Source organism: Megalobrama amblycephala, linkage group LG23 (assembly GCF_018812025.1).
Source record: "Megalobrama amblycephala isolate DHTTF-2021 linkage group LG23, ASM1881202v1, whole genome shotgun sequence".
Lineage (NCBI taxonomy): Eukaryota > Metazoa > Chordata > Actinopteri > Cypriniformes > Xenocyprididae > Megalobrama > Megalobrama amblycephala.
The window spans coordinates 28455799-28479863 of record NC_063066.1 but is presented as its reverse complement, the minus strand read 5'-3'; the positions used below and the strand labels follow the sequence as shown (position 1 = coordinate 28479863).

Sequence of the window (24065 nt, the reverse complement as noted above, 5' to 3'; positions counted from 1 at the left end):
CGAATGAGCCTGAGGTTGTATGGGGGAGGACAGAGAGAGAGAGAGGGAGAGAGACTGAGACAGACTGAGAAGATCATTTTAAACAAACAAACAAAACAAAATTTTTTTAATTGTGACAAAGTAGTCTTTGATAATTTTTTAAATATACCTGCACAAACAGTATAATTAAAACAAATTATTTGTTCTATATATATCAAAATGATTATATATGTTTGACTTATCCAACCCTGTTTTAAAAATAGGTATATGCTGCCCTCTAGTTGTTACTCTATGTATGACATTAATTATATTTGATTGAAAAATGGATTAATCTGCCTATTTTTAATTACACATGCTTTTTGAATTGGAAGAAAATGAATAAAATGTGTTTATTTCAAACATCTATATTATTCTATATATAAATTAATTTTGTATAGTGTTTTTTTTAATAGAGAATATGAGTCATTCCGTTTACTTTTTTTACATTACTTCAATCTATTACCATGGCAAGACGGTTCGAGATATCCATTATCCGTTTTCAATTTAACATCTTCAATGTCTTAGCAACATGTAAAAAATGTTTGGTCTGAATTTAATAAACCCCCTAGAAGTAGCAGTTTAAAATTCAGAGCCTGTTTAGTCAAAAAAAATTGTCAAAAGGTGGCGCTATAGAGGCCCTGCTCCCAGCCCGTTTCTACGGTTTTGCCCATGTCTACTGGTTGATATCTCTGATGTGTGCATTGAGTTTCATGCAATCTGAAGCATATTAAGAGTCTCAAAAGCTTCCCAAACAAATATTAAAGTTTGATGCGTTGCCATGGCAACAGTGTTTGTGATATCACTATTCTTTTCAAAGGTCTACATTCACCAAGTCTTGACATTATTCTGGTGAAGTTTGAAGCAAATCAGGTAAAAATAACAGAGTGAACTCAATGCATTTTGAAAGTGACACACTTCTTGCTGCCAGTTGGTGGCGCTATAACTTTGATTCACAATAGTCACATCCATGTGATCAGACTCCTATAACGAACACACTGCTGAAGTTTCATAAACATCAATCAATGTATGCAGACATTTTAACACATTTCCTGTTTCTCTTTTCTCGCCATAAATTCGTTGCCTCGCCACGGCCAAACCGTTTGAGATATCAAAAATCCGCTGGCAATTTTTCATCATCAGTGTCTTGACTTCATGCTGACCGAGTTTGGTGGTGATCGGATTAATCGCCTAGGAGGTGTATATCAAATTCCAGAGCATGCGTTTTTCAAACAACCCTTAATAGCTGACTTCCTGTTGGGGTGGCGTTTAACTTAGAGCATGAAAGTTGTTCGGCCTGATGAGTTCTATATGTGTACCGAGTTTCATACTAATACATGCAAGTGTGTTCAATATATGGACGAAGTTTTCAGACTTTTTTGGTCCCACTTTATATTAAGTGGCCTTAACTACTATGTACTTACATCAAAAAATAAGTACAATGTACTTATTGGGTTCATACTGAATTGCAAAACACTTTTGTTGCTATTGAGGTGGGATACGGGTAAGGTTAAGGAAAGCTTTGGTGGTTTAGGTAGGTTTAAGGGTAGGGGTAAGGTGTAAGGGATGGGTCAACAGTGTAATTATAAATGATAAGTTTCAGTCTTTTTGAATGGAAGTTCACCAAACCTGAAGTGGAACCCGTAATTCGAAACGCAGTAGGCTAGTCAGGAATAAGGCTAGTCAATAATCCTCACACTTCATGTTTTTGACCTCCCTGAGCTGTTGTTTGTGCACCAATCTTATGCACCAAAAGTATGCTTTTGCAGTGTGTTTTTATATTTGAATGAACCCTAATTATCAAACTAATAATGCGATGCTATGTTGTCAGTGGCCTACAAATGAACTGGCCTGATTAGCTGCTTCAGATGTGTTTGATTAACCCATTTGTGCCCAAATTTTTCTGAATGGTTTCATGCATATAGTCCTGTTAATAGTGTCCTATGTGAAAATGTTCTGCATTTATTTTCCCCAGGTTTTTGTTTTTTTTCTTAAAAAACGTGTTTGAATGTGCGGCAACTATAGTTGCTGGTGGGCAAATATGTTGTATGCACCCCTCAATGTAAAATTTTAATAGGAGGAGAACATTTATGCATCTAACTCAAAATAACTGCTTTCAACAGATCAATCAAAGTCAAAGAGCATTCGATGCAAACACAAAAAAGCTGCATCTAGCTTATAATCTCTTGAATATGAAAACAAAACAAATAACAAATCCTTTTGTTTTAAAGTGGTGGACCATAGTGAAGAACAAAGTGCAGCCGTTAAGTTGCTCCAACAGAGCATTGTGAATCTAAATGTTAAATTACATTGTTCATTAGAAAGAATTACTCCTATATGTGACCCTGGACCACAAACCCAGTCATAATTCACACGGGTATATTTGTAGCTATAGCCAACAATACATTGTTTGGGTCAAAATTATTGATTTTTTTTCTTTAATGCCAAAAATCATTAGGATATTAAGTAAAGATCATGTTCCATGAGGATATTTTGTAAATTTTCTACCATAAATATATAACAAATTCTTTTTGTGAGTGGATATACATTGTTAAGGACTTCATTTGGTCAAATTTAAGGTGATTTTCTCAATATTTTATTTTTTTTGTACCTTCAGATTCCAGATTTTCAAATAGTTGTATCTCGGCCAAATGTCCAATCCTAACAAACCATACATCAATGAAAAGCTTATATATATTCAGCTTTCAGATGATGTATAAATCTTAATTTAAAAAAATTGACCCTTATGAATGGTTTTGTAGTCCAGGGTCACATATAACAAACAAACTAAAAATAAATAAATTAAAAAATAAATGAATTAACAAATAACAACATATAATATATAACAATATAAAATATTATGAAAGCAAAAAGCACTAAACAAGACCAATAACCTTGATTTATTGACCCATTAAACACAGTATACCCCATTTCCCCATGATATATGTACTTACAAGTCATTTGCCCACCGGCAACTATAGTTGCCGCTCGTACTTTTGACTAAGTATACAAAAAACTATAGATCTCTTATAAGATTTGTTTTGTTTGGATGATTCTAGAGACCCTCATGATTACATAGAGATATATATATGTCAACAAAAGATTCTTAATATTAACATGAAAATTACTTTTCTTTGGGAGGGTTTGCCTTCAATATGCTTCCTGGAAGTAGGGGTTGGAAATTGACAGCCTCATGTCACAGGAAGGAAGTGAATACCTTTTTTTTGTTCTTGAAATCTTTTATTTGGATGTTTTCTTGCATGTCATTGAGACATAAAACATGGAAAACATCTAGAAAAACACTTACAAAAGAAAAATGACAACCATACACTGCGGCAACCATAGTTGCCGGTGGGCTAAAATGGGTTAAGGGTTGGGAATAAACTCTTAAGCACAGTGAGTCTGCAATAAAAGGGTTAAATAACTGATCAAGGCTGTAAAACTCTCTCTCTCACTTTCACTCACACACACACACACACACACACACACACACACACACACACACACACACACACACACACACACACACCGGGAGAGAGAGACTGAGACAGACTGAGAAGATAATTTTAAACAAACAAACAAAAAAAAAACATCTTAATTGTGACAAAGTACCTTTTGATAATTTTTTTAAATATACCTGCACAAACAGTATAATTAAAACTAATTATTTGTTCTATATACTGTATATAAACTTGTTTATATATGTTTGATTAATCCAACCCTGTTTAAAAATAGGTATATGCTGCCCGCTAGTTGTTACTCTATGTATGACATTAAATATATATTTGATTGAAAAATGGATTAATCTGCCTATTTTTAACTTACACATGCTTTTTGAATTGGAAAAAAATGAATAAAATGTGTTTATTTCAAACATCTGTATTATTCTATATATAAATTAATTGTGTATAGTGTTTTTTATAGAGAATATGAGTCATTCCGTTTCCCTTTTTTGACATTACTTCAATATATTACCATGGCAAGACGGTTCGAGATATCCATTATCCGTTCTCAATTTAACATCTTCAATGTCTTAGCAACATGGTAAAAAATGTTTGGTTTGAATTTAATAAACCCCCTAGAAGTAGCAGTTTAAAATTCAGAGCCTGTTTAGTCAAAAAATCCAGTTTTCAGACTTTTTTGGTCCCACTTTATATTAAGTGGCCTTAACTACTATGTACTTACATCAAAAAATAAGTACAATGTACTTATTGGGTTCATACTGAATTGCAAAACACTTTTGTTGCTATTGAGGTGGGATACGGGTAAGGTTAAGGAAAGCTTTGGTGGTTTAGGTAGGTTTAAGGGTAGGGGTAAGGTGTAAGGGATGGGTCAACAGTGTAATTATAAATGTAATTACAAAAATTAATTACAGATGTAATTACATGCAGGTGTTTTTAAAATATAAGTACAATGTAGAAACATGTATGTACACAATAAATGCATTATATCAAATTATTAATTTAAATGTAAGTACATAGTAGTTAAGGCCACTTAATATAAAGTGGGTCCCTTTTTTCAAGGGGGAGCTGTCGAGCCCCCCTGCCACGCCCGGGTACCAGCCTCTGTGACGTCCTAATGGCCGCAGATTCCAATGTGTGTGCCAATTTTCAGGAGTTTTTGAGCATGTTAAGGCCCCCAAAAAGCCCCGGAAGACGAAAAAAATAAAAAATAAATTAAAATAATAATAATCCTTAGGGGATCAAGAGGGCCCTGCGCGAATTTTCCCTTGGGCCCTAATAATAATCCTAAAGAAAACAATAGGGCCTTCAGACCTTTACAGGGCTTTGGCCCTAATAATAATAATAATAATCCTAAAGAAAACAAAAGGGCCTTCAGCCCTTAGGGCTTTTGCCCTAATAATAATCCTAAAGAAAACAAAAGGACCTTCAGCTCTTAGGGCTTTGGCCCTAATAATAATCCTAAAGAAAACATTAGAGCCTTCAGCCCTTTGGGCTTTGGCCCTAACTAGGCACGCAGTGTAGTTACCAAGTTACTGAATTAGGTAGCTGCTTACCAGTTAACATTCGCTGCAAACATTTGAGCAGTTAATAACATTAGCTAACTGCTGCAAGTGGCAACACAAGACTAAACATCATCATTGAAAATACTTCTCCCATGTGTCAAAACTCAGTACTCCTGAACATCGCACTTTCTGCAACTAATGGTAATTGGGCCAGTGATAAACTCTGTTCTCGGCTAAAGAAAAACCTAAGAACTTTTTAAAAAATAATTTTCCAGGATAACAAGATTTTCCAGGACATTTTATATTTCCTCTAATTTTCCATGCATTTTCCAGGACTGGAAAATTTGTCATCAATTTTCCAGGTTTTCAAGGTTTTCCAGGATGAGTGGGAACCCTGTTAAATAGCCTGTACGTAGCACTTCATCTTTACTAACATGAGATTTTAGCCAAATGACAGAAGAAAAAAAATTAGTAGCCACATAGCTACAATAAACTTTAATAATCTGTAAGATGATGAAAACGTAATTCAATACACTTACTGCCTCATATGCGGCCATTCAAAACACACGTCTGAAATTCTCTGAAATGTTAATAATTTAATGACACATTCAAGTGTCTGACCATATTTAAAGCCACAATATCATCTTTGAAAACGTGGTCTTTAATTATTTTTAAAAAATACAGCATTATTGGAGATACAAGGTTTCTGCCCGACAGCGACGGTACACCTAATCTAATTGGATTACGTTCATTTAAAAATATACTATATATGGCGCTGCAGATGGCCGCCTCGGTTTGTAGCGTCTTGGTACTTTTGTTATTTTTGTTTGTTTGTCCTGTTTTGAGTAACTTTTTTCCGATCAGCTTTACTAAGGACGAGCTCCTAGATACCAGAAACAACACACCAAATAACTTTTTGCCGACTTTTGAACATTCAGACTTTTTACTGGACGTTCTAGTTGGAGGAGCTGCGATTGCGTACAAGTGCTCCAAACAACGCAAACAAGGGAAACACGCTGGCACGCTCGTGAAATTCCGACAGCGCGGGTTTAGGACTCCGCTACCGAGTATTCATCTGGCGAATCTCCGCTCCCTAACAAATAAAACAGACGAACTGCTTCTCCTCACCCACACTTTTCCAACTCTGCTGCACTTTGCTTCACGGAAACCTGGCTGAAAGGAGCCATCCCGAACAGCGCGCTTCATCTGCCGGGCTTCCAGCTGTTCAGAGCGGATCGCGTCACAGAGTCGTCTGGGAAAACGAAAGGCGGTGGATTATGTTTTTATATCAACAAAGGCTGGTGTACAGACGTGACAGTGTTGAAGGAGATGTGCTGCCCTAATTTGGAGGCTCTCTTCATTAACCGTAAGCCTTTTTATTCACCGCGGGAGTTTTCTTCGTTTATTCTGGTGAATGTTTACATTCCTCTTGATGCGTACGTGAGCGCGGCGCTCGAACAGCTGGCTGATCAGATCACACACACAGAGCAGTGTTACTCAAACTCTTTCATTGTCATTCTCGGTGATTTCAATAAAGCTAATCTCACCCGTGAACTGCCTAAATACAGACAGCACATCACATGCCCCACCAGGGACAGTAACATACTGGACCATTGTGTAGCGATTTACTACAGTTATTAATCAATTTATGGGTGGAATATGAATATAATAATTCATAAAGATTTATGAATCATTATTTTGCACATACCGACCCAAGGGGGAATTAAACATATGTTGTGCATTAATTACAATTAATTATAATCAATTACATATATGCTTAGTTCTGGTTTGATAATTATGTAGAGAACTATCGGTCCGTCCAGCAAACCGGTAAGTTATCCACAGACTATTACGACAGAAATATTATCCTCTGGCCACGGGGGTAAATTTCTATGATAGCATCCAAACGTAAAGCAAGGGTATAGGATCGAAACGTTAAAGTGACCTGGCTTTGTTGAAATGAGCAAAAAGATCAATCGAGCATGAATTAAGTGTTTAATATATGCAAACTACGAATACAGAGGTTATACGTCTAAATATATATACAAGAATATACACACCTATGTACAAAAGTGGAAGTAGAGAAGGAAAGAGAGAAGGCAAGTAGCAAACTTACAAACAGTCCTAAGCCAGCACGGAAATCAGTTTCATCATCTAAGATTGAGAAACAGCAGTATACTTGCATTGGTTGTGCATGTCGAATTTCAGTTTAGCACTGGTGCGGTTCGTTGGCTTCTTCCGTTCCGCGGGAAGGTTTGAACTGAGGACTTGAGAGTGAGTTTCGCTGGAAGATGGCGGTCCCGAAGCTGAGCGCGATGGCAGCGCGTGGTCACCGGAGACGTCCGGGAGAAACGTGCACGAGGTGCTTGTGAGACAATCGGGAGAACCCGCGTGAATGATTCAGGGCTGTCGGGAGCACACCCAGGAGAATCCTGGTGTTCCTTTTTATGACAGATAGGCCGACACACCTCCTTGAGGTGGAATGGCCAATGACAGTGATGCAAAGTTGGCGGGCAAGCTCTTTCTTTGTTTGGTCACCTAGATGAATTTGCATACTTTACGACTATCAGATCGGATTTCGAGATGGAGTGCTTTCTTCACAATATCATTAAACACATAGAAAAATGCATTTGTCAGCTATGTGACATCTCTCAGTGAATAGCTCGAGTCCGGAGCTTTAAAACGAGATCAAACTCGATAGATCTGAAAGGCATATACAAGAAGTTATGGTTTACAGACAAAATTAAACTAACACTAGCACAAATACACTCATTTAAACACTAGAAAACATGTATACGCTTCAAAATACAGGATGGGTATATGTTGGCATAGTTGTATTTTACATAAAAAGTCAAAAATGTATGTTTGTGTGTTTCTGTATGTGTCTGTGTGTGTGTTTTTGTGTGTGCCTGTGTGTGTGGGTGTTGGAATGTGGATCTGGTCAGTCTCTGGGGGGGGTGCTCCTTTTGAAGTCACCAAAGTGAGGAAGTTGGAGTTTTCTGTTTACCCTCACACAAGGTCCACAAAGGTGTCAAGTGGGCTCATCTTATGCAGACTGGTCGGGGCCGAGTTAGTGATTAACGAACACAGTTCATCAGGTTAAAAGCGTTCTGAAAACTCCAAAGTTTATTGATTATCCTGATACATGTGTATATGCTACAATTGCTACACTGCTTTAAAGGATGCATACCACTCTGTCCCCAGAGCAGCTTTGGGACTCTCTAATCACTGTTTGGTTCATCTTCTACCAGCCTACAAGCAGAAACTGAAATCTGCTAAGTCTGCGGTAAGATATGGACTGTAGAGAAATGGACTAGCGAAACAGAGCGGGCCCTACAAGCCTGTTTCGACTGCACTGATTGGAGTGTTTTTGAGGCTGCAGCCACTGATCTGGATGAGCTCACTGACACCGTGACATCCTACATCAGTTTCTGTGAGGACGTGTGTGTTCCCACCAGGACTTATTTAAAGGTGCCCTCCAATGAAAAATTGAATTTATCTTGGCATAGTCAAATAACAAGAGTTCAGTACATGGAAATGACATACAGTGAGTCTCAAACTCCATTGTTTCCTCCTTCTTATATAAATCTCATTTGTTTAAAAGAACTCAGAAGAACAGGCGGATTTCAACATAACACCGACTGTTACGTAACAGTCGGGGTGTACGCCCCAATATTTGCATATGCCAGCCCATGTTCCCGACATTATGAAAGGCATTAGACAAGGGCAGCCAGTAACGTCTGGATCTGCACAGGTGAATTAACAGACTAGGTAAGCAAGCAAGAACAATAGTGAAAAATGGCAGATGGAGCAATAATAACTGACATGATCCATGATAACATGATATTTTTAGTGATATTTGTAAATTGTCTTTCTAAATGTTTTGTTAGCATGTTGCTAATGTACTGTTAAATGTGGTTAAAGTTACCATCGTTTCTTACTGTATTCACAGAGACAAGAGCCGTCGCTATTTTCATTATTAAACACTTGCAGTCTGTATAATGCATAAACACAACTTCATTCTTTATAAATCTCTCCAACAGTGTAGCATTAGCCGTTAGCCACGGAGCACAACCTCAAACTCATTCAGAATCAAATGTAAACAATATAACAGTATACAATACTCATATAATCCAACGCATGCATGCCGCATGCATGACGAACACTTTGTAAAGATCCATTTGAGGGTTATATTAGCTGTGTGAACTTTGTTTATGCACTGTTCAAGGCAAGCGCAAGCTCCGTGGGCGTGGAGCACGAGAATTAAAGGGCCAGTAGCCCTGAATCGGCTCATTTATAATGATGCCCCAAAATAGGCAGTTAAAAAAATGAATTAAAAAAAATCTATGGGGTATTTTGAGCTGAAACTTCACAGACACATTCAGGGGACACCTTAGACTTATATTACATCTTTTTAAAAAAAGTTCTAGGGCACCTTTAACATATAACAACGACAAACCTTGGTTTACTGCAAAACTCAGACAGCTTCGCCAGGCCAAAGAGGATGCCTACAGGAGCGGGGACAAAGTCCTGTACAAACAGGCCAAATACACACTGAATAAGGAGATCAGTGTAGCAAAGAGAAGCTATGCTAAGAAGCCAGAACACCAGCTTTCAGCTACTGACCCAGCATCAGTGTGGAAGGGCCTGAAAACCATCACCAGCTACAAGACCCCATCCCCCAACACTGAGGAGAACCAACATTTGGCCAACGAGCTGAATACATTTTACTGCAGGTTTGAAAGACCTGGTCTCACACCCCACACCCACTCTGACCGGCTCACCACACAGCCATCAACACCCTCACCCCTCTCCCTCATCCCTCCTGCTTCTCAAACTGCACTTCAGATCAGTGAGAAGGATGTATGCAGAGTCTTCAGGAAACAGAAGATAAGGAAAGCCAAAGGCCCAGACAGTGTTTCACCAGCCTGTCTTAAAGCCTGTGCTGTCCAGCTGTCATCCATCTTCACACTGATCTTCAACAGATCACTGGAGCTGTGTGAAGCCCCCTCCTGCTTCAAACGCTCCACCATCATCCCTGTACCCAAGAAACCAAAAATTATAGGACTAAATGACTACAGACCTGTTGCTTTGACATCTGTGGTCATGAAGTCATTTGAGAGACTGGTGCTGGCCTACCTGAAGGACATCATTGGACCCCTGCTGGACCCCCTGCAGTTTGCTTATCGTGCAAACAGGTCTGTGGACAATGCAGTCAATATGGGACTGCATTATATCCTACAACATCTAGACAAACCAGGGACTTATGCAAGGATCCTGTTTGTGGACTTCAGTTCGGCTTTCAACACCATAATCCCGGATACCCTCCTGAATAGACTGTCCCAGCTCTCTGTACCCACCTCCATCTGTCAGTGGATCACCAGCTTCCTAACAGACAGGCAGCAGCTAGTGAGGCTGGGAAAACTCACATCCAGCACCCGCACCATCAGCACTGGAGCTCCTCAGGGCTGTGTTCTCTCCCCACTGCTCTTCTCCCTCTACACAAACGACTGCACCAATAAAGACCCCTCTGTCAAGCTCCTGAAGTTCGCAGACGACACCACAGTCATCGGCCTTATCCGGGACGGAGACGAGTCTGCTTACAGACCGGAGGTTGAACAGCTGGCTGTCTGGTGCAGTCTTAACAACCTGGAGCTGAACACGCTCAAGACAGTGGAGATGATCGTGGACTTCAGGAGAAACCCCCCTGCACTCCCCCCACTCACCATCATGAAAAGCACTGTGGAAGCAGTGGAGTCATTCAGGTTCCTGGGCACCACCATCTCTCAGGACCTGAAGTGGGACAATCACATTGACTCCACTCCAAAAAAGGCTCAGCAGAGACTGTACTTCCTTCGCCAGCTGAGGAAGTTCAACCTGCCACAGGAGCTGCTGAAACAGTTTTACTCAGCTGTTATTGAGTCAGTTCTATGCACTTCTATAACTGTTTGGTTTGGGTCAGCCAGCAAATCAGATATAAGAAGACTGCAACGGATTGTTAGGACAGCTGAAAGGATAATTGGTATGCACCTGCCCAACCTTCACGACTTGTACAACACCAGAGTGAAGAAACGGGCAGGTAACCTCATCACAGACCCCTCTCACCCTGGACACAACTTGTTTGCACTTCTGCCCTCAGGCACACATTACAGATCTCGGTGCACTAGAACGTCTAGGCATAAGAACAGTTTTTTCCCCAACGCTATCTCCAGCCTAAACAGCTAACATAGCAATTACCCCTGTTTTAGTATTCACTTTTAGTACTTGAGAGAGAGAAAAAATTAGTTGGCGTATATATATATATATATATATATATATATATATATATATATATATATATATATATATATTATATATATATATTCATTCTGCTGTATATACAATACAAATCTGTATGTCTTCTGATCCAGATGTATACCACTTTAGTATTATTTATTTTATTTTACTTATTTATTTATTTATTTTTTTCTTAGTTTACTTTTAAATGTTTCTGTTCTCATGTCATATGTATGTGTGTACCAAGAGCTTCTGTAGAAAACCACAAAAATTCCTTGTGTGTTTGTGCACACTTGGCGAATAAAGCACATTCTGATTCTGATTCTGATTCTGATAAAAATGTTATCTAACCTTTTCCACGTTTAATAAAATATATTTATATTCAACTACTCTATTGCCTCATCTTTATTTTTTCACTTATCTAGTGTTGATACTGTTAACTAAAAGTACAACTATTAAAAAAAACATTGTTGGTAACGCTGAAATAAACAAATAATTAACAAACAATAAACAATAGATGAAAAACGTCTCAGGTTACACATGTAACCATGAGTCTAAACATGACAATGAACTTGACATTGGCAGGCGGCAGCCTATGATGTCACCACAGGTGTGTGGTTCGAAGGGGCTCGAGCTTCTCACGTTTCCACAGCATATCTAATCTCACCGAGGCGTGGGACATAACATCCAAAAACTCGTCATATGCGGGGCAAGCGGGCTGAGAGTGCTCTTTTTTTTTTTCTTTTTTTTTTTAACATCAACGATCTCGTCAACCTCACCTTGCTCATAATGGCCTGAAGCAAGGAGTGCGCATGCTCTTGACAACTGCAAATGAACGAGAAATAATCATACCTCTCCAAATTCATCCGCAAGCTCCATTTACGAGCAGTGGCATACCGCAAGTCTGTGAGGCCCCCCCGCAATACATGAGATGGGGCCCCTCCCACAAGCAGTGATGTCATGTGTTAAAATTTGTTGTGCACCTGAGTCCATCTGCCCCACACTTTACAAAAACTGATTTAACAGTGAATCATGTGGTGAATTATCATTGCATTGATTTATTTGATGTTATTATCGAATAATATTATAGCCTAGCCTATATGATAGGCCTATATAATGTTTAGTGATTTTGATATCGCAGACTAAAATACCAGCAGGAATAAATATTTAGGCTAATTTACTCATTAAAACCAAAGGAGCGCCAAGAGAACGGATAACAGCCGCAACGAGCCGCAACGAGCACTGGCCATGTTTTCAGAAACAACACATTCCAGCGGATAGATCGCCTCTTATTTAAAGTCCCTGTAAAGTCATTTTAAAGTATGTGTTCTGAGTTTGTCACACCGCAGAAAAATGTGTTATTAACCACCCAGCCAAATTTGAATGATTAAAAAAATCTGAAAATAAATTAAATAAGTCATCAAAGTCTCGAAAAAAAAGGCAGCGCTCTCTGCTCTCAAACGCTGGGGGCATGTCCGCAGACGGCTCTGAAACCAGACCCACTCGTGAGAGCTACCATCTCATCAACTGACTTGTCTAATGAGTCAAACGTACTGATGATGCATATAAAAAGTATCACGTTAGAGGGTTGCAAATTTTAGTAGAGTTATTGTGGACTACCTACTTTTTATAACATAAGCACACACAGCAACATACACTCATTGGTGGACACGTACTGCCGACTGTTGTCGAGTCGACAGATGACGGCACCGCGAAACGGGAGGATGAAGGCCGAGACGGGAGAGACTCTGTCCGGCTCCATATCATATCATCGGTTGAACGATCACTTTAGAATCCTTCATATAATCGTTTTAGGAAATTTAAATAAGGAGACCGAGCTGTATTGTATATAACCACTATGTAATATGCATTTGCGTAACGAAGGCATTAGTAGCTAAATGTGCAAGGGGCTGTATGACACTCGAGATTGAGCGAGTGAGCCGCTGCAGCATTAGGGGTGGCGCCACGCTCGGTGCGTCATCGACAGTTATATAGTGATTTCAAAAAATCCTGAACAGAGACTTGGTGAAAAACTGTTTAACGCTCTAACTTTACATTTAAGCATTACACAATTCTCAGTATATGTAATGTGTTTCAGCAATACATTTGTAACATTTATAAAGTGTTTAGAAAGAATTCTCAGAATTGACTTTACAGGGACTTTAACACAGACCTAGACATTTCTTATCAAATGGAGATGTTTCTTTCTTTTAGGTACAGTTATTCGCCGAGTTTAAATTAATTTTTGAGACATTTCAGAAAGATTCTCGCAGAGAGACAGCTGAAAGCGCACCCTGTTTTTTATTTATTCTATTTTACAAAAGTAGCCTACAAGGTGTTGTTGTTATTGTGAGCGTAAATATAAAATAAAATTTTAAAAAAGTAGACCATTTGTAGTCTTGCACTAATCTGTAGGCTATCACCAAAAATGATGGAAGGCCTGTTTTAAGTTGTTTCAGCTGCCATGAGGCAAAAAAAAATCCATCAGAACGCGCCGGCGAATTCGTCGGCCAGAGGGATAAAAATGTAGCCAATTTAGTTTCATATTTATATTTAAATATTGGGCTATAGCCTAATATTATTTTTTTTTAAATGTCACCTATGTTGATTATGAAAACTGAATAGCACGACGGATGCACAATGTCGGGAGACATGCAGCGTGTCAGACATGAGCTTGACCACTTCATTAAGTTTTATTTTATAGTAAGTCTTTCTTTAAAGTGAATTTCATTTTGTAGAAATTGTATCGTAATTTCAATCAATGTTTCATCAACCAATTGCCTATATATAATAAATAGGATGAAAACCAAGAACGTCGGTTGTGGAATGGATTGAAGTGCGTAACAAACAAACCCATGTTTCCGCGGCCTTTGAATAAGGCTGAAGCGATAGACGTCTTTCTGTTTTTATTAAATTTCTTTATTACTTTATTACATGTCTTTATTACTTAATTAATTGATAAGATATTTTTGGTCTAACAATATATTTTAGCTGGTCTAAATTCTAAGTTAGACACAAATTTGCGTATAGGCTATATAAGGTTCCCTTCTAGACAAGAGCGTAAATTGCTGTTTCGGCCACAAATTTTCAGTAATTTCGATCGGTGCATCAAATGACGTAGGCCTAAACTAAATTCATGCATTTACTAAAAGAATAAACTCTAGACTTATTGGCTAGGCTACATTTGGAAAAGAACTTCAGACATTCCGGTAGCTGACCATTAGCAGAGCTGGCGATGGGGTAAATACGTTTGGGCAATATATAAAAATATAAATAACAATAATAATGTCTCAGCAAAGACCGAACATATTTATTTGTTTCGGCACACATTCGCTAACAGTAACACAGCGCATCAAAGCTTGCTGTTGTCTTGGCTACCTTACAAACGGCGATGGAAACAACAGTGATGAATTTTTCCCCCTTTTGTGGTAATTTAGCACTATTTTCTATTATCTTCTGCTTGCATTTTTGGGCTTCAGTTGGATGCTTTATTTTCATCTTTAGTCAATTGAGTTCAGTTCTAAAAAAAAAAAAAAAAAAAGCAAAGGCTATAAAGTAGTCTAGTCTAAAGGTGAATCTGCGACGAGGCCCATCATAGGGTGGGGGCCCCCACGCACCACGGGGGCTGCGGGGGTGTCCCGTAGGCCACTGCTTACGAGCCACACTTCAGTCTCCTACTCGCCTCAGCCGCAGCATGTCCTGAACCTGTGGTGATGTCATAGGCTGCCGCCTGCCAGTGTCAAGTTCATTGTCGTGTTTAGACTCATGCTTCAGACACCTGGCATGCCAGAGGCCTTCCCCCATAGCGACACCTAGGGGACGCAGCGCGAGTTCCCTTTCGAAAGGGAACTTAAAATATTATTAGAAATGTTGCACTAACTGAAATATTTGAAGCACTAAAATAAAAAAATAAAAAAAAAATAAAAAAATACACAACAAAATTACTCAAACTAAAATTAAAATAAATAATGCTAAAATAACACTGAGCTTGTCACAATGCATTATGGGATTGCCTTGTCTATAAGGGAATTTGGCAAAAAATATGGAAGCAAATTATTGGCCAAAAGAAGGCATCCTCTAAAGCAGAATATCTCATATGGGAGCACAACTATGATGCCTTAAAATGCTGCCTCACAGTTTACTATGTTTTGGACATGAGTTACCTTTCTGTTTACTTATTTATTTGTCTATTAAATTGTGCCTCTTATATTGATAGACACTGGAGAAAGGACAGGAATTAATGCAGAAACTGAGGGAAACAGGACCAGGAAATGTATCCAAAAGTGTGATTTTACAGAAAAAACAAAGGACACACTTACTGCGCTTGCCGTCCATGTCTGCATGGCTTTTGCGTGTCAGAACCCCGTGTTTGTACGTCACAGCATTGAGTAAAAGTGGAATGGCGATGAAAGGGTTACTGCCATCCGTTACCCTGACAACCCGCTTCCCCCCTGCCTCACACTGCTCCTCCACCAGCTCCGATAGACTCTTCCTCAACTCCTCTTCCTCGCTGCAGAAACAGAATGCCATTAATGCACATGTGCAGGTATTGCGCACATAAATTAGCCCCAGAAGTCACATGATAATGTGAGTGCTCTTGACTCCTGGGGATGATATTAGATACTCACATCGCCCACTCCAGCTTCTCATTCTTTATTGAGTTATAGAGCACCTAAACCAGGACAGAGACATATGAGACTGTTAATACCATACATCTGGACACAGCAAATACACAAATACAGTCAGCTGGGCTTATGGGACAGAGCGCATGAAAGAATATTCTCTTGAATCCAATTTATACGCAGATGCATCTTTGTTGCATTCATAAATGCTATTACACCATGCACATTATGCAGTTACTGTGTTTAGAGTGTGTTTTAATGAAATCTGTCAGGTTTAGTGAGAAATCACACTTTATCAGTAGACATGCATGTGTTTCTCTGAATGTATTTTTCTTTTCTTTAATGCTGTTTGTCCACAATAATAATATAATAGAAATCAAGGAAGCAAATACAGTACATGTCTGCTGTGATCCCAAATAATTACCTTGAGCAATTCTTTGGGAAAATCTTTGCCATCGTCGAGGCCGTCCAGATTGCTAATGAACTGCTGGCAAGACATCTTCTTCCCAATATTCTGCAAAACAAATACACAATACAGTGTTACAACAATAATGACATGTGCCAATTATGTGCCAGTAATATACATCATCATATTGAAAACTGAATGGTTACAAAACCAATGCAAATGTAACAATACAGAAAGAAAATCACAGATAGAGATGGGGTAAAAAAATAACTATATTCAACCACACTAGTTATTTCTATGCTACATGCAGTTTACAAAGCTGTCAGCAGGTGGCAGCATGAAACCAGCTCCACACTGATGACCGACTTTCTCTAAGCATCAAACAATGCACATCAATATTCTCAGTCTGACTGACTCCCTCCTACCACAGAGATCTACTTTAGATACTTTAGATGAGTAATATTCCACGAATGATGGATGAAAAAATTCTGAAAACACATTAAAGCTGAAGCCATTAAAATGAGAAAAACACAAAGAGGAAAAGAGTAGGAGAGAGAAGCACTTACCACCTGCCACAGAGTGAGTTAGACAAAGTAAAAGAGAGACACAAGAACAAATAGAGAGAGAGAGAGAGAGAGAGATGTTTAGGTGAGAGAGAACTGCAATATTACTGAGATAAACGGCAATAAGAGGCTTGTTAATGAAAATGACACTATGAAGCACAAATGGTTATAAAGAGATTTTCAGATTAGTTTCTGATAACATTATTCATTATCGTCTTTTAAAAAGCTTCATCTTCAAACATTATTTTTCTTCTTACAACACTTTCTGGATATTTTGTTTCTGATTAGTCAATTGGTCAATTCAACAACCTAGAGAAGAGCCGCATGTGTGAGTGTTGCTAAATACATACATGTCCATGTAGGTCTGTGTTAAGAAGCATAAGAGCACAGGTCAGCGTGTGAGCGCCATCTATTAAAAAATGGGGAAAAAAATGTTAATTAAAAAAACATGCATTCTATATAACAAATATATAAAACTATAAAGGCCAGTTCTTGGCCACCAAGAACAATAACGATAAAGATAATGATAACAATAAAAGTCCACACCAGCAGATGATATTGTTCTGTTTATTAAAAGCACATGCTTGAGCTCTTTAAAGCAGGATGGATTCTGATTAGCTGTGAACGTTTTTATCATTCATCAGCTGGGGTAAAAAGAAAAAAAAAACATTCTGAAAGTAATTCCAATGATACTGTTTCTCTGTGATATTTGTGATATTTTCATTTTAGTTCCAGTGTGGACTCTACTATTTTTTGTATATTTACAATGATTTTTAGAACTATATCTTTATTGTATACCTGTACCTTTTCACCTTGGTGTGAACCAAAACCAAATGAGCTGCCTAGCTAGACATCAGAGGAGTTTTAACATCCATGGAACCTTTCCATTGCACAAAAGGTTCTTTAGATTATTTAAAAAATGTGTCTTTTAAGAACTGTCCACTGAAAGGTCCTTTGGGCAAACAAAAATGGTTCTTTTATGGCAATGTTGCAAAAACGCCCTTTTGGAGCCTTTATTTCTAGGAGTGTAGTGTATTGTGCATCATTTAGTACACACTTTGCTAGCTTAGCAACAAGCTAACATTAAACGAATATTCCAAATAAATTACTAATGAGATTCCACTTCAGTTAAGATGCAGTCTTAGAAGGCAGCTGCCTATGTAGGCAGTAGACAGCTTACTAGGTTTTGGAACAGTTTGTATGTGTAATTTCACTTGTGTGTCACATTGTAGCATAAACGTTAATTGAAAACTTTTTAATATATACAGTCATGATAAAATTCAAGCTACCAGCAAAAGCTAAATCTACAGAAATCCACAATACATATGGAAGACTTGCCCTCTGAGGTGAGAGCTTCTGGGTTACAGTGGCAAAAGCGTTTGGAGAAATGCACCAGCACACGTTCTCTCTCCTGAGTCTCTCCCATCAGAGGAAATGCCTTCAAGAAGTTCCTGCAACCAGAGTAAATGAAAAGAATCTTGGTGCCGTACAAAGAAAGAGTAGATATATGCTAATACTGCCAAATACTATAGCTTGAATTTCTATTCTTTACTGTATTTATTTGCTTACACTAATGTCTGCAATAGTAATGCAATGTGTACTTGCATTGTTACAAAGTACAGTCTGGCATTCAAGAACGCAATAATGAAATTGAGCTTGCATGGCTACATTAGGTGCATTTGTGTTCATGTTAGGGCTGCAACATTTTGGGGAAAAAAAATCTAATTGCAATTTTTATTATTATTATTATTATTATTAGTAGTAGTAGTAGTAGTAGTAGTAGTATTAAGTGTTTGTTTGTAGGGCTGTACAATTCAGGAAAACATTTGTGATTATATAGATCAATATGACAACAAAATAATACTGTTATATTAAATATTGAATTGTAATATTTCACTGTACAATAAAGAAAATTGAGCATTTAAGAAAATATTATAATAGTAATAATACTACTAATAATAATATTACTAATATATACACCAATAGTGATTGACAGAGATTATCTAATCTTAAAATACAAAAAGCATCACACTAATATATATATATATATTTTATTATTATTATTTAGGCAGAACAACTGTAAAATAGCCATAATAATATTTATGATTGTCTTGATTTCATTTTAAATGTTAAACCATCAATCTTTTATTTTGGTGGAAAACCACAGGAAGCCCTTAAAGCTTCTCTTTTAGTTGACAACAGCACTTCTAATTACAAGTCTGGGAAGATGATTAGCGCATATTATGTTCCCAAATGCATGTTATAAGTGACACAAACTAGGTGCATGCAGCCCTAGTTTATGTACTTGCATAGAGTATGTTTTTTGAGACTGAATTAGAGATCCCACTGAATGTCTGTTATCATTATCGATCTATTCAGAGAACTATTGTTAGTCCAGGACTGAAATATTCTTAACCACATTGTGTAACTACACGTCGTTCTTCCTCTTCTCGCATTGCAGGTATTACAGTGATGGCGTGCTTAATTTTGTTTTCCAGTTTCAGGAGTATTTTTGGAACTGAGACATGATGAATATGTGACATGCATGAGTATTAATCTAAAATAAACTTCTTCCCCTTATTGCAGCATAACTACATTAATAATACAAGGAAACAATGAAGCCACTACAACAGCCCACTGAAATTTTATTGGTCCAAATTCCCACTCACCACAGCTACAAACCCGATTCCAAAAAAAGTTGGGACACTGTACAAATTGTGAATAAAAACAGAATGCAATGATGTGGAAGTTTTAAATTTCAATATTTTATTCAGAATACAACATAGATGACATATCAAAGGTTTAAACTGAGAAAATTTATGAATGTTGTCCCATTCTTGTCTAATACAGGCTTCTACTTGCTCAACTGTCTTAGGTCTTCTTTGTCGCATCTTCTTCTTTATGATGCGCCAAATGTTTTCTATGGGTGAAAGATCTGGACTGCAGGCTGGCCATTTCAGTACCCGGATCCTTCTTCTACGCAGCCATGATGTTGTAATTGTTGCAGTATGTGGTCTGACATTGTCATGTTGGAAAATGCAAGGTCTTCCCTGAAAGAGACGACATCTGGATGGGAGCATATGTTGTTCTAGAACTTGGATATACCTTTCAGCATTGATGGTGCCTTTCCAGATGTGTAAGCTGCCCATGCCACACGCATACCATCATGCAACCCCATACCATCTGAGATGCAGGCTTCTGAACTGAGCGCTGATAACAACTTGGGTTGTCCTTGTCCTCTTTAGTCCTGGATGACATGGCGTCCCAGTTTTCCAAAAAAAACGTCAAATTTTGATTCATCTGACCACAGAACAGTTTTCCACTTTGCCACAGTTCATTTTAAATGAGCCTTGGCCCAGAGAAAACACCTGCGCCTCTGGATCATGTTTAGATATGGCTTCTTTCTTTGACCTATAGAGTTTTAGCCGGCAACGGCGAATGGCACGGTGGATTGTGTTCACCGACGATGTTTTCTGGAAGTATTCCTGAGCCCATGTTGTGATTTCCATTACAGTAGCATTCCTGTATGTGATGCAGTGCCGTCTAAGGGCCCGAAGATCACAGGCATCCAGTATGGTTTTCCGGCCTTGACCCTTTTGCACAGAGATTGTTCCAGATTCTCTGAATCTTTGGATGATATTATGCACTGTAGATGATGATAACTTCAAACTCTTTGCAATTTTTCTCTAAGAAACTCCCTTCTGATATTGCTCCACTATGTTTCGCCGCAGCATTGGGGAAATTGGCGATCCTCTGCCCATCTTGACTTCTTGACTGAGAGGCTCTTTTTATACCCAATCATGTTGCCAATTGACCTAATAAGTTGCAAATTGGTCCTCCAGCTGTTCCTTATATGTACATTTAACTTTTCCGGCCTCTTATTGCTACCTGTCCCAACTTTTTTGGAATGTGTAGCTCTCATGAAATCCAAAATGAGCCAATATTTGGCATGACATTTCAAAATGTCTCACTTTCAACATCTGATATGTTATCTATATTCTATTGTGAATAAAATATAAGTTTATGAGATCTGTAAATTATTGCATTCCTTTTTTATTCACAATTTGTACAGTGTCCCAACTTTTTTGGAATCGGGTTTGTATATTTTAAACATCTAATATGTTCAGTCTGGCTGCATATTGTGTTGCTATATTTGGCATTTTGCTTTCAGTAAAGAATGGAAAATTATTTGCACTGTTACAAATGAAGCCACTAACAATCTTGATCATATTTCATGGTTGAAATGTTCTCACCTCAGCGCTCTGTCTAATGACAACCCAGTGAAGTCAAAGAAGCTCAAGTACTCTGATGCCACCAACTGGCTGAATTCATTACTGCAGGAGAAACAGAAAAAGAGGGATTGTGGGTACTATGATGAAGGACAAGTGTTTCATTCTACTCCATTTCCCATACAATACACTCATTCATACACAAATGCTCACTTCTTGCCCAGGTGTCGTGCCACGTCACAGCGCTTGAAGCCCTCCAGATAGAACAGTCGCTTAGCCAGTCGTTTGGCAGCATCTGCGTCGACGCGGCAGCCATTGGCAAGAGTATCTGTGCTACCCCTCTCCAGCATGTCCACACTGCCCAGCTCGGAGTCTGAGTCGCACAGCACATCTGTGAGGTTGGCATCGCTATGAAAACAAACATGGAAAAGAAAAAACTTCAATGCCCAGATGGAAAATCCAGCCAAATGAACTAACAACAATTCATTTTGTGATTCCAGAAGTTTCAAGAAATGAAAGCTCTAGCATAAGTTCTGCCAGGAAGACTCAATGTTACGTCACCAATCAATGTTACGTCACCTTCATCTTCAGGCAGGAAATGCAGAGTCCGCAACCCTTTAGGATCTGAGCTACGGACGGGGCCTACGCCAAAGAACTTTCTTACAACATTTTGCTTGCTGATTGTTAATAAATATGGTTGTCACGTTATCTTACCTCCCCGAGTCTTTCTGGTAGAACTGTACATTCTTCAATAAGAACTAACCCACAAGTCAAACAAACTTTTAATGATGGTTATGGGAGGAATGTGTCAACAATGCATTGCACTCTGCTGCGTATGGGGCTGCAACCAATTTGGAGAGCCTATATTGACACCTGTCCATCATCGAAAGCGGCAACAATGGGCACGCGAGCATCGGAACTTGACCTTGTGCCAGATAAGACACAGAACACCTTTAGAGGTCTTGTAGAGTCCAAGCCTTGGCAGGTTGGTGGTGTTTTGGCAGCATGCGGAAGGACCAAAGCCATATTAGGCACATGGTCATAATGTTTTGGCTAATCTGTTTGTATATATTAGGCCATTAGATGGTCCAAGAATATTTAAATTGTTAATTGGCTAAAATACTAGCTGTTTAAACCAAGGTCAACATGCTTGACCATCTTGGTTGAGCTAATGAGATAGTAGACCAAATTGGTTTTGATCTGCTTTTTGCCCATCAGATTTGTTACACTAGTGTTTCCCCTAAATCCTAAAAGAGATTAACAGTGATTATGTAATCCTAAAATACAAAAAGGATCATACATGTGTACATTAGAGTTCAAATTTAGGCTATTGAAATAAGCACCCAATCTAAGCCCATTACAATCCTCCTGCAATTCATGCCACTGAATTAGCATTTAGCTCCAAGTAGCAAAGAGCATCTTGACAGAAACATAATCTTTTTTTTTTTTCCATCTGAGAAACAGCATATCAAAATCAACTAATTAAAATCTTGATGTGTACAATTACTGCAATGGAGGCGAATGGCTCATTAGGATGTTGTTTAAATGAAGCTGTAATTTGGGATGAAGAGTTTTCGCGTCAGCTGCTGTGCCCCAGAGATGACAGAACCTGAGTGAGTCAGTCAGCCCATTACTGAAGTGACAGACGCCAAGCTTTTCATATGATTTATTTATGAACTTCTGTCTGGTTATGGTACACAGTTCAATGTGCATAAGCTAATGTGTTTCATAGTAATCATAAGGGATGTACAAAACTGTATATTTTCATTGGATTGCCTGAATAAAAATCATTTAGGCTTTTAGGTTCACCAGACCCTGATCGGACGTGTTTCTTAGATGTGTTATCTAATATGCATTTTTAGTTAAAAATAGCTAGACTCTGCGCAACATTTATAACTTGACACTTTTGACTTAAAAAACAAAGCTTGTGGTGGGCCACTGGATGCGACAGTTGCGGCACTTTAAAAGGGATGAACTTAAATGCATGTCTCTGAGAGGGTTTTACAATGCAAATGCTTCTTGATGAAGACTAATTGTAGTGACGAGTCGGCAGAGTGTGGATTCATTTGCAGCTTTTATTTAGAATAGTAAACAGGGCAAAGCAAACAGGGCAAAGGCAGAGGCATAAACAGGGACAGGCAATGGCCGTGGCAGGCGGCAGACAAACAGAGTCAAGGGACAGGCAGAGATCAGGGCAGGCGGCAATACAAACAGTCCAGGGAACAGGCAGAAATCAGGGCAGGCGGCGATGGGTCACAAGAGATAAACAGTCCAAACGATAACAGGTAGCAGTCCACAGGAAAACGCTCAGTAATGATCACCTCGGCAAATCAAGACTTTGCGGTGTACGTGTGTGTGTGTCTTAAATAGTGTGGATGTGATGTGTTGCAGGTGCGTGCGCAATCAGTCCCAGGAATGAGGGCCCATGGGAAATGTAGTCCGAATGGTAACTGTTCAGTATTCCGGAGATGGCTCCCTCAAGTGGTCCAGAGGAGGGACCGAGGGAGCCACATTCGTGAGGGAGCCACATTCGTGACAGAGCCTCCTAAACGATATGAAACTGGAGTTATTTGTTTGATCATTTTAAAGGGCCCTACAAACCTGGGACTGAGTTTTCTGCATGGAAGTCTTAGCCGGAGGTCTCTAGTGGAGAGCCAAACCCATTGACCCACGGTGTACTGAGGATTGGGACGACGTCGTCGGTTAGCCTGTATCCCCTGTCTTCTTACGGCACGCTGTAGGTGGTGGTGAGCTTGGTCCCAGGTCTCCTCGCTTCTTTGCATCCACTCAGTGACAGATGGTAGGCTGGATGGTTCTCCTGACCAGGGGAATAACGGAGGTTGAAAGCCCAAGATACATTGAAAGGGTGTGATGCCAGTGGCAGGTTTTTGCAGAGAGTTTTGGGCGTACTCTGCCCAGAGCAGGTAACGACTCCAGTCATTCTGGTTGCGATGGCAGTAAGTGCGTAGGAATCTAGTTAATTCTTGG

The 24065-nt window shown here is 38.9% G+C and overlaps 1 protein-coding gene across 3 annotated transcripts in view; it reads right to left on the bottom strand.

The window, feature by feature from the left end:
• Positions 1 to 14250: 14250 nt before the first annotated feature.
• The window catches only part of psd2 (pleckstrin and Sec7 domain containing 2), a 93499-nt gene continuing 83684 nt past the window's right edge, over positions 14251 to 24065 (bottom strand). For 2 of the 3 annotated variants that reach the window (XM_048176085.1, XM_048176084.1), the window contains exons 4-10: positions 21291 to 21485; positions 21102 to 21182; positions 18187 to 18299; positions 17197 to 17257; positions 16304 to 16394; positions 15886 to 15929; positions 14251 to 15767 (exon numbers count right to left, since the gene is read on the bottom strand). In XM_048176085.1, the coding sequence (XP_048032042.1) occupies positions 15437 to 15767; positions 15886 to 15929; positions 16304 to 16394; positions 17197 to 17257; positions 18187 to 18299; positions 21102 to 21182; positions 21291 to 21485 (916 nt within the window). In that variant the 3' untranslated portion in view covers positions 14251 to 15436. The remainder of the gene's footprint in view (positions 15768 to 15885; positions 15930 to 16303; positions 16395 to 17196; positions 17258 to 18186; positions 18300 to 21101; positions 21183 to 21290; positions 21486 to 24065) is intronic. The other variant, XM_048176086.1, reaches the window with a different exon arrangement.